General features: G+C 41.8%; 1 protein-coding gene across 1 annotated transcript in view; it reads left to right on the top strand.

The window, feature by feature from the left end:
- Window positions 1–10,467, top strand: part of LRP1B (LDL receptor related protein 1B) — a 1,585,724-nt gene that overhangs the window by 1,227,440 nt on the left and 347,817 nt on the right. Inside the window, exons 44-45 of the mRNA XM_019553609.1 lie at window positions 5,678–5,870; window positions 6,429–6,554. Coding sequence (XP_019409154.1) covers window positions 5,678–5,870; window positions 6,429–6,554 — 319 coding nt within the window. The remainder of the gene's footprint in view (window positions 1–5,677; window positions 5,871–6,428; window positions 6,555–10,467) is intronic.

Below are 10,467 nucleotides of genomic sequence, written 5' to 3'. Positions count from 1 at the left end.
CCAGTCCTCTGGCACCACACCAGAGCACCACGAGTGCTCGTAAAGCCATGCCAGGGGTCCCGCAATGACCTCAGCATAGTGTGTGTTCAGCCTCCCTGCACTTCAACATGGCAGCAGGGGCACTTTAACTAAAGTTTGTTGAACAAACTTCAGTTAAAGCACCCCCACTGCCATTTTGAAGTGCAGGAACACTGAATACGTGAGGCACTGCAGGCCCACGGAGGCCCTTCCTAGTGTCTGGGACAAGATGGCAGCGTTTTGTTTGCTTAAAGACTGTGCTGTATTTGTGTGGACTGGCTGAAGAGTTGCAGGGAACAAAAGCCTGCTTAGAGAAGCCCATAGGTGAGGCAACCTGATTACATGAAGTATATGATATTTTACATCCTTGTAAGAATAGTTTATTATTCTCCCATAATATTGAAGCAGTAGGTTTATTAAACTCTATAAAATTTCTCAACTTGTCTAGAAAGAGTGTTTCACATTGATCATCATTTAACATGAGAGTGTTAAGTTGCCAATAACTATTTCATAGAATCATAGAATAGTAGGACTGGAAGGGACCTGTAAAATCATCAAGTTCAGTCCCCTGCCATGAGCAGGAGCTAGCTGGGCTCAAAGAAGCTCAAAGAGGTGCTTGTCCAGCCTCCTCTTGATCACCTCCAGGCATGGTGACTGCACCACTTCTGACGGGAGTGTATTTCAGATTCTAGATACCCTTACAGAAAAGATTTTTTTCCTTATAGCCAGCCTGAATTTTTCCTCAACTGACTTGTGCCCATTGGAACTCATCCTCCCAAGGGGTGCCTTTCTGAAGAGTTGCTTTCCTAGATCTTGGTGTTCGTCCCTGACATACTTGCAGGTGGCTATGAAGTCACCTCTCAGTCTTCTCTTACTCAGACTGAACAAACCCAGTTCCAGGAGTCTCTCCTCATAGGGCCTATTCTCCAGGCCCCTGATCATATAGGTGGCCCTTCTCTGTATCCTTTCAAGTTTATCCACATCCTTCTTGAAGTGTGGTGCCCAGCTGTGGCCTGACTGATGCTGAATAGAGGGGGAAGAGCATCTCTCTAGATCTGTTGGCAATGCATCGGCTGATGCACACCAGAGTTCTGTTTGCCTTGCTGGCAACTTCATTGCAATGGTGGCTCATATCTATCCTCTGGTCAATTTTCACCCCCAGGTCCCTTTCAGATGCAGTGTCAGCCAGTGGATCACTACTCATGATATAGTTATGCTGAGGTTCTTCCTACCCAGATGAAGGACCCGACACTTGTCCCTATTGAACCTCATCTGATTGCACTGAGCCCATAGGACCAGCCTGTCAAGGTCATCTTGGATCTTTACCCTGTCTTCAGATGTGTTTGCATTTCCCCACATCTAATCATTGTGCTTTCTACTCCGTCATCCATGTCATTGATAAAGATGTTAAAGAGTACAGGCCCAAGCACTGATACCTGGGGGATACCACTTGAGACAGCCCTCCAGGATGAGGCCATCCCATCAGTTACAACTCTCTGGGATCAGCCTCTGAGACAGTTGCCAACCCACCTCATGGTAGACCGGGGTAGTCCTGTACCCTTCAACTGAACTGAAAGGGTCTCATGGCACACAGTATCAAAGGCCTTGCTGAAGTCTAGGCAGATGATGCAAACCACATGTTCCATATCTAGCTGGTTGGTTACCTGGTCAAAGAAGGACACAAGGTTTGTTAGGCATGACTTCCCCTCGACAAAGCCATTGCTGGTTGTTTCTTAATATCCCACCAGTTACAAGCTTGCAGTTGATGGCCTCCTTAACAATTTTTTTGAAGATTTTTCCCAGGACCGAAGTCAGACTGATTGGTCTGTAGTCGGCAAGATCATCTCTCTTCCTTTTCTTAAAGATGAGTGCTATGTTAGCCCTCTTCCAATCATTTGGGACCATTCCTAAGTTCCATGCCTCTTTGAATAGCCTTGCCAGAGGCACTAGTTCTTTCAGGACTCTTGAATGCAGGTCATCTGGTCCAGCAGACTTGAAAATGTCCAAATGTTCTAGGAGTGTTTTCACCTGTTCAGGAGGGATTTTATGTAGACTGCTGTCTTGCTTATATTCTCTGGGCCTCTGGACAGGTGACAAGTTCCCATCTGATTTCAAGAATACTGATGCAAAGTAAATATTTAGGAGCTCCGCCTTTTAGTGAGGGATAAACTGTGGGCTGCCCCTCCGTATTCAGGAGGATTCTGACAGTGGAGCTTGATTTTTTTTTTTCTTACTCCCTATGTACCTACAAAAGGACTTTTTGTTGTCTTTTAAATTGGCTGCCAGTTTGATCTCTATGCATGCCTTGGCTTTCCTTGTCTTGTACCTGCAGACCCTGGCCATAAATGTGTATTCCTCTCTGGATGCTGCATCATTTTTCCATTTTATGTATGCTCCTTTTTTCTTTATGAGAAGTTCTGTAATGTCCCTGCTGAGTCAAGTGAGTCTCTTGGCCCCTTTCCCTCTTTTTGACCATGTGGGGATGACCTCTTTTTCAGCAGTGAGAATTGCCTCCTTATGGAAAGACCACCATTCCTGAACTCCCAAATCATCTGGTTGCCTGTTGTTAAAGACTTTCTTAACTAGACTCCTGAGTTTACCAAAGTCTGCCCTTCTGAAGTCTAGAAATTCTGTTCTGCTGGCAGGATTCTGAGCCTTTCAGTGGATGGTGGATCTGCTCAGATCATGATCACTGTCACCCAGAATACCTCCAGTCTTAAGGTCACTTACCATGTCTTCCCCTTTGGTCAGCACCAAGTCCAGAGTGGCTTTACCCCTAGTCAATCACTTCACAGCCCTTGTCAAGAACAGGTCTATAGCTATAGTCTATAGCTGCCAAGAAGTTCGTTGATCTGCTAGAGCTGGCTGAATGGTCTTCCCAATGCATGTCAGGGTAGTTAAAGTCACCCATGACCATCAAGTCTTTAGTGCTGGCTGCCTCAGTCAGTTCCCTGGCGAATGTTTGGTCACTTCCCTTTTCTTGGTAGGGAGGCCTTGGTAGGGGACACCCACCATCAGGTCCCCTTCTTCTAAGCCTCCTTGTATCTTGACCCAGAGGGTCTCAAGGAGCCTGTCTGTATAATCAAGCATAACTGGCAGATATGGGTATCAGTCTTTCACATATTTACAGCTGATCCATGTGCAAGGAAGAGCTGAAGCTCCACTTCAGAATGGGCATGGTCTAAAACAGCTATAGAGCCAAAATATAATATTGTCTTCTTCTTCATAAGATATATGTATATTGTTGGCAATTTTTTAGTTTCTTTAAATCAAATGCATCATTTTTTCCCTATATACTGCCCTAGTTTGTAATATTGTTAGTCTCCTGTTCACAATAACATGCTCTCCTAAGCACACTCTTGAAACTTTTATGAGGCAGGAGGAGGGAAAGAAAGAAAAAAGAAAAGCAAAATAAATATCAAGTACAAGACATACTAACAGTAAATATACTATATGACAGAGCGAGCACGTCTGCAAAGAAAGTTGGTCAGATGTAACCCAAATCTTTCTACGGTTCTGCCAATAAAGACCAAGCCATTAACAAAAACCATATGAATGCCCTTCACTGATAAGCAGTGTTTAGCTCTCTCTCCTTTTTTTTTAAAACAACACGTTATTCCATAAAATTGTCCTTTCTAGATAGTATCAATGTAATAAAGGTTTCCACTTCCTTAAGTTCAGATAAACTGGTGAATCAGATTCAAGACAGCAGGATACTTCATGAAGTATCTTAGCTGGTGCATCTGGGCTGTACTTCTGCTAGTTTGAATAGCGCCAACTCGTCAGCTGCCTCAACAGGAAGATCAGGAAAGAGCATTATATGAATGCAAAGGCTTATCCTGTATCTGCTTTCCTAATTTTCTGGCAGCTTTAAGCACTCTCACTTTGGTGGAAAAAAAATCACAGAAAATGGTGATGATAGCCAAGTTGCTTTTTTTCCTTTCAGGCCAGGCTTCCTGTAGTGAGCTCTGTGGGCCCATATTCTCTCTTCAAATCAGTGTCTGAGGGGAGTATTAACACACTGACAAGTAGGCTTTTTTCACATACCCAGTGGGATTACTTTTCCTGGACCCCTCAGACACTCCAACAATACAGATATCATATAACCCGGATCTGGCTTCCAAATCCAGCGCTTTTATCTCTCAGAGCTGGCAGCTCCACACTGTGAGAGCCTGTCTCTCCAGCCATTTCCACAGCCTGATCCTTACAGGCAACTACTCAGTCCTCCATTCCCTGAACCCACTTCACCAGGATGTCCAAGATTCAACAAAGCCTGAACATTCATAACAAATTCCTGAGTCTTGTTCACTGTAATTTTAAAGCTTGATACTTCTCTAGCCAGGCCCTGCATCAGGGAAGCCAAGTCCTGTGTCTTACCTGCTGATCTTTGTGGTTTTTGGATCACATCACTTATTTTTAGAGATATAGAATAGACTTAGCAGAGATGAAAATATTAGGAGAATATTTTCATTCTCACTCAAACACTATTAGATTAGAGATCTAACTCCAAATCGAATGATTTGCTTTAAATGAGGAATTGTGGATTGTAACTTTCAGCACTGTTATAAGAAAAAATAATAATACATATATATGTTTATATTAGAAAAGTTGTGAGCTAAAGATTTCCATCTTACTCTAGAACAGTCTCTTTGAAATTGATGTTTCCTCATTCTGAATCAGAAACTGTATTTTCACTGGGGAATATAATATCATAATATATACGTTGTACTTAGGTGACCTTTTTCATTTGGGAGTTTCAAAACATTTTACAAATGTTCATTGAACTGGGCTGGAACTCCTGAGTGGCTGACCCAGTGAGCAGGCTCCAATTTTAAAACATGCTCCCCTTCTTAGTTTACCAGAACCCAGATGTGTAATACTTCCAGGCATACTTGTCTGTGTTTATTAAGGCTGTTGAGAAGACTGTGGATAAAGTGGATAGTTTTATTAATATTTGTCAAAGTTGCTCTTCTCCTTTTAAGGGCTATGGGCCAGACCACTATGGACCAGATACTGTTCCACTTACTGGGTGCATAAGTGGACTTAGGTGATTCCATAACAACCTACTACAGTTCCTAAGCATCCTTTGATCAATCTACTTTTGTAACAATCACTATTTTCTCCTCAAGACTGAATCACAAAAAAACAATGAATGAGGAGGAGGACCTACCCTACCCTTGTGTTAACATTTTTTCAGATAACTTTAGCAGAGTGGAACAGAATCACACTTAAGTAACTAAGTCCATTTACATGCCAAATAGGTAGGATAGAATCTGGTCCCGGATGAATCCCAGTAGTTGAATTCTAATGAACTGAAAGAAGAAATAATAAAAAAAGTTCACAATTCACAGTATTTTTGTAAAGCACCATAAATAAGTAAATAATTATCCCTAGTTTATGAGCTTGGTAAACTAAGGTATCATGTGGGAGGTAGTTTCTCCCAAGTCATACACCGAGTCAGCACAAAGCCCATTTTAGTTTCTTACTGAAAGCACCAGGTAATGCTACTTTTCATATCTTTCATTCTTTGATTTCAGTGATATGTTTGAAATGAAATCTCTTTTTTAATGTTTATTTTTACTTATTTATTTATTTTTATTGAATGCATAAATATATATCTTGTTGCTAACTGCTTTTCTTACATATTTCTGTACTTCAGGTAATTGTCAAGTCTGGACCAGGTACCTTTCTCAGCCTCGCTGTACATGATAATTACATCTTCTGGACAGACTGGGTGAGAAGAGCTATTCTGCGCTCCAATAAATATACAGGTGGAGATACAAAGGTCCTTCGATCTGATATACCACATCAGCCAATGGGCATCATTGCTGTTGCAAATGACACTAACAGTTGTAAGTTGTTTTCCGTCACCCAAATATAATGGATCTTCAATTATATATCATTACTTTTAGAAATTCAGACACATTTTCATTAAATTATTTTAAGACATTTTATTATGTGAAACTGTAACTACAAGATGGGTATATTCCCCTTTCCACACTTGATTAAACGCTCTTTATGTTTACAGGAATGAAGAGTAGTTAATGTTTCTTTGCAAATAGAGCTATGTTATGTTTTTAATCTTACCTTTGCTTTCTTAGCTGTTCTTTTACATATGTACTAGCTGGAGTGCCACTGTTTTGTTATTTAATTTGTCACCTTCTTTAGCATCATGATAATCCTGTCTAATTAATATAGAATTAGCATTTATCTTAAAAAATCATGGAATTATAGCAAAGTTGAGCTGGAAGGGACCTCCAGTGATCATCTAATGTGTGTATCATAACATACTTACCAGGAAACTGGGAGGCAGTGAAATCTGATCTTCTAAATGATAGCGAGCATTACACCAAAGAAAATAAAAGATGGACTATTTTAACTTGATAACAAAAAGAGTTAATTTTTTTCAGGTGAGCTATCTCCCTGTGGACAAATGAATGGAGGCTGTCATGACTTGTGCCTTCTGACTCCTGATGGTCGGGTGAACTGTTCATGTAGGGGGGACCGAATATTGATAGATGACAACAGATGTGTGAGTAAGTAATATTAGCTGTCATTGTGAACCCTGTGATGTGCTCTAGTCAAATGTTCAAAGCAAAACAGACCCATCCAACGGTATTACTTGGATGTGAGACCTCTTAAGACAGGGATGGCCAACCTCTGGTAGTCATGTCATGGTGGATAGGGTAGGGAGCAGAAAGCAGAGCAACAAATTGGGCAGGCAGAGGGATTGGAGTGGAACTTACAGAGGGGGCATGTTTACATTTTTGGCAGGCATGCCACAAGGTAGGCCTCATTTGTTTTAAGGCCTTCTTGTTTTGTAAAAAGTGACCAAAATGATCCAGTAGGTGTCACTTCATTTGTTTTCTCTCAATCTGTTTTTATCAAAATTCCTCTGAAATTTTGTAAATGTAAGTACACCTTAGTGCCATGGCCATATTTCAGTTTTGGAAATTATGTTTACATTTCCTGTGGGTTTTTAATATCAAGTAGTTGAGGACAGTAATTTTCACTTTCTGTTGTAAAACATGTAATATTGTTGTAATATATTGCCATGCATATCACAACCCGGAATTGGTATTTAAACAGTTACTACCCATATCATTTCAAGTTTGGCAAGTGCTTGAGGATGCTTTGACATTAAAGTGTTCAAAACAAGTTATTTCAAAGTGACTCAAAGGGATCTTTCTAGTGTTCCATTAGGTCTACACACAATCCCACTGGACACACAATTCTTCAAGGAAAAGGAGAGAGGTAACTCTCTTGTTAAATGATTATAGAATAACCAGAGATGTATTATGGCTGTTATGAATCATATTGGGGCTTGTACTAAATTGGTGCGCAAGTGACTATAAGTAGGTACTTACCATGTAGCATATGCGCTCTTTGCACTAATTCGGCTGCCTGAATTTGAGGGAGAGTAGTGCTGTCTTTAGTCTGTATGCCATTTTGGGGATCCGGTTTTCCCTTCACGTTACTGTTGTAGTTGCCCTTGGGAACAGGAAAAGAGGGAGCAGAGGCTTGCATCCCTCTACTGACATTCAGAATACAGAATTCTGCTATGCCTGTTAACCCATATCAGTAAGCCAAGCTGGCTTGATTTGTGGGGAAGCAAATGCTATTCCTTATGACTGAAGAATCCTATGCACCGCTACAGGCTTGGGACCAACTGGCCAAGCATCAGCTCTGCAAAAAAGGACCTCGGGGTTACCGTGCACAACAAGCTAAATATGAGCTAGCAGCGTTTTTGGCAAAAAGGGAGCACTAACAGCATACTGGGCTACATCACTGCCAGCTGATCGTGGGAAGTAATTATTCCCACATCTGGAGAACTGCATCCAGTTTGGGGTGCCTCACTACAGAAAAGGATGTGGGCAAGTTGGAGAGAGTCTCACAGAGGGCAACAAAAATGGTTAGACCTGGGGCACATGACTTCTGAGGGGAGGCTGCAGGATTTGCACTTATTTAGTCTGCAGAAGAGAAAATTGAGAAGGAATTTGATAGCAACCTTTAATTACCTGAAGGAGGGTTCCAAAAAGGATGGAGGTAGACTGTTCTCAGTGGCAGCAGATGAGAGAACAAGGAGTAGTAGGCTCAAGTTGCAGCAAGGTTTAGGTTGGCCATTAGGAAAAACTTTCTTACTAAGAGGGTGGTGAAGAACTGGCTCACCTCCGAGCCTGCGCTTTTTTAGGCTAAAGAGCCCCGTGGCTCTCAGCCTGTCGTCGTAAGGTCTGTTTTCCTGACCTCTGATCATATGCATGGCTCTCCTCTGGACTCTCTCATGCTTCTCCACGTCCTTTTTGAATTGTGGAGCCCAAAACTGGACGCAGTACTCCAGCTGCGGCCTCACCAAGGCCGAATACAAGGGGAGAACGACGTCCCGGGATTTGCTTGAGAAACATCTATGGATGCAAGCCAGGGTTTTGGTCACTTTACTGGCGTCAGCATCACATTGCAGGGTCATTTTCATCTTGTGGTCAACGATGACCCCCAAGTCTCTTTCTTCCATAGTGCTAGCCAGCATAGCACTGCCGAGTCTATAAGGGTGCTGCAGGTTTTTCCTCCCAAGGTGGAGAACCTTGCATTTTTCAGTGTTAAACACCATCAGGTTCTCGTCCGCCCATTTGCTGAGCCTGTCCAGGTCAGCCTGGATCACCCGCCTATCTTCTGGCATGGATGCTTTGCCCCAGAGTTTGGTGTCATCGGTGAACTTGGCCAGTCCACTTCTGACTCCAATGTCCACATCATTAATGAAGATGTTGAACAATATGGGTCCAAGGACAGATGTGTGAGTAAGTAATATTAGCTGTCATTGGGAACCCTGTGATGTGCTTTGGGTCTGACCACAAAGCCAATTTCCCAACCAGTGGATCGTGTTGGACCCAAGGCCACAATTGGCCAGTTTCACCAAGAAATTGTTACTGAAGCAGGACCTGCTCAAGGACTGAAAAACAGTGTGTTATGCAGCAGGGCTCAGGTGCTGGAGGAGTTCTTTAAGTGCAGTCGGGGGAAGGGGTTGGGGGTCAGCTTATTTTAATGAGTAGCGACTGGGGCAATACACTTAACCAGGGCTGCAGGACAGGAGCCTGCCTGAGCCTTAGAGACCTAAGCTACAGCACAGGAGCCTTACGTTTTTAAACTGTAGCACCTATGTGTTAACTAGCTTCTTAGCAGATCTGACCCAACCAACACTCGCAAGTCTTTGTCTGGAGCAGTAAACAGTAATTAATACCTGAAACCTTCTTAAAAACAGCATTAGCAAAAGAATCAAATAACACACTGCATACACTTCTAACCTAAATCTTACAGAAAACTCCTTAAGATAAACATGGTTCAGTTTTTCAGTATGGCCCAGAATGGCATGCTTATAGTGTAGAATATGGTTTAAACATGCCCCTTGTAAACAGCTGCTGACAATTGCCCCTTTCTCCCTCTCCTGAGAATAATTTTTTACCTATGTATATCTACACTATAGACTTCTGCCAGCATAGCTATGTTAGCCAGAGCGTGAGGAGGAGAAAGACAGTGTTTTTACTGATAAAGTTGTGCAGGTGGAAACCCTTGGTATAGATACAGTCATCCCAGCCAAACTGTCCTTTTGTTGGTGTAATGTACTTTAATCATGAGGCTGACATTTCTATCCCAGTAAAAAGTACAGCCATGTTCATTCGAAGAGCATTTTGTTGACAGAACCAACTGGTATATCTGTAGCAATTAAGAGTCAACGTCCATTTGAATTCCAGTCTTACAGCTTTGCAGCACTGGTTGGAACCTGGAATTCTTTCCTCTACTGTTAATAGTTCAGGTGGGGTCCCTTAAACTTCTGCCTTGTTTCCTAGGTGGCATTTTACTGGATCCAGTGAGTCACTTTTCTGTTTGTTTTCTCAGTAGCCTGCTTTTAAGCAAAATCAGATGCTTATAGCAAGCATTCCAATAACACCACTAACTCAATAACCAGGGCACTTACAGTATTCATAAATGTTTAGGATTGAACCATGTCCTTCACAGCCTCCACAATTCTCATCCTGCCCTCACCTCTTTAAGTACTGTTATTAAAGGTCATTATAATAGTACAAAAAAAGCCTTTGTGATTGTTCTTATGTGTAAAGTAGGGTGGGAATGAGAACTTTTGCCTCTATGACAGTGAAGGGATAACTAATCAAAAAATCAAGGTGTAGTTTACTATGAACATGCCTTAGACTTGCAGGCCTCTCTGCAGAACTACTTCTTGGTTGTTAGCTATAATTGAGATACAATGAGTTGTATGGATGATTTGTAGCAATAAAGATTTTAATTAAAGCTGTAACACTGTTGCAGAGCAGATTTTTACTCTAATTGTAACATCGCTTCCAGTGGTGGTCGATTGAAATAGTATGAGCAGGCATCTGATTTACAGCGATCCCAAAAATGTTAATTAAGACATTATCTCAAAAAAAAAAAAAAAAAAAA

This window comes from Crocodylus porosus, unplaced genomic scaffold (genome assembly GCF_001723895.1).
Source record: "Crocodylus porosus isolate Cpor-Errol unplaced genomic scaffold, CroPor_comp1, whole genome shotgun sequence".
NCBI classification, from domain to species: Eukaryota; Metazoa; Chordata; order Crocodylia; family Crocodylidae; genus Crocodylus; species Crocodylus porosus.
This window is presented reverse-complemented; position numbering and strand designations above follow the sequence as displayed.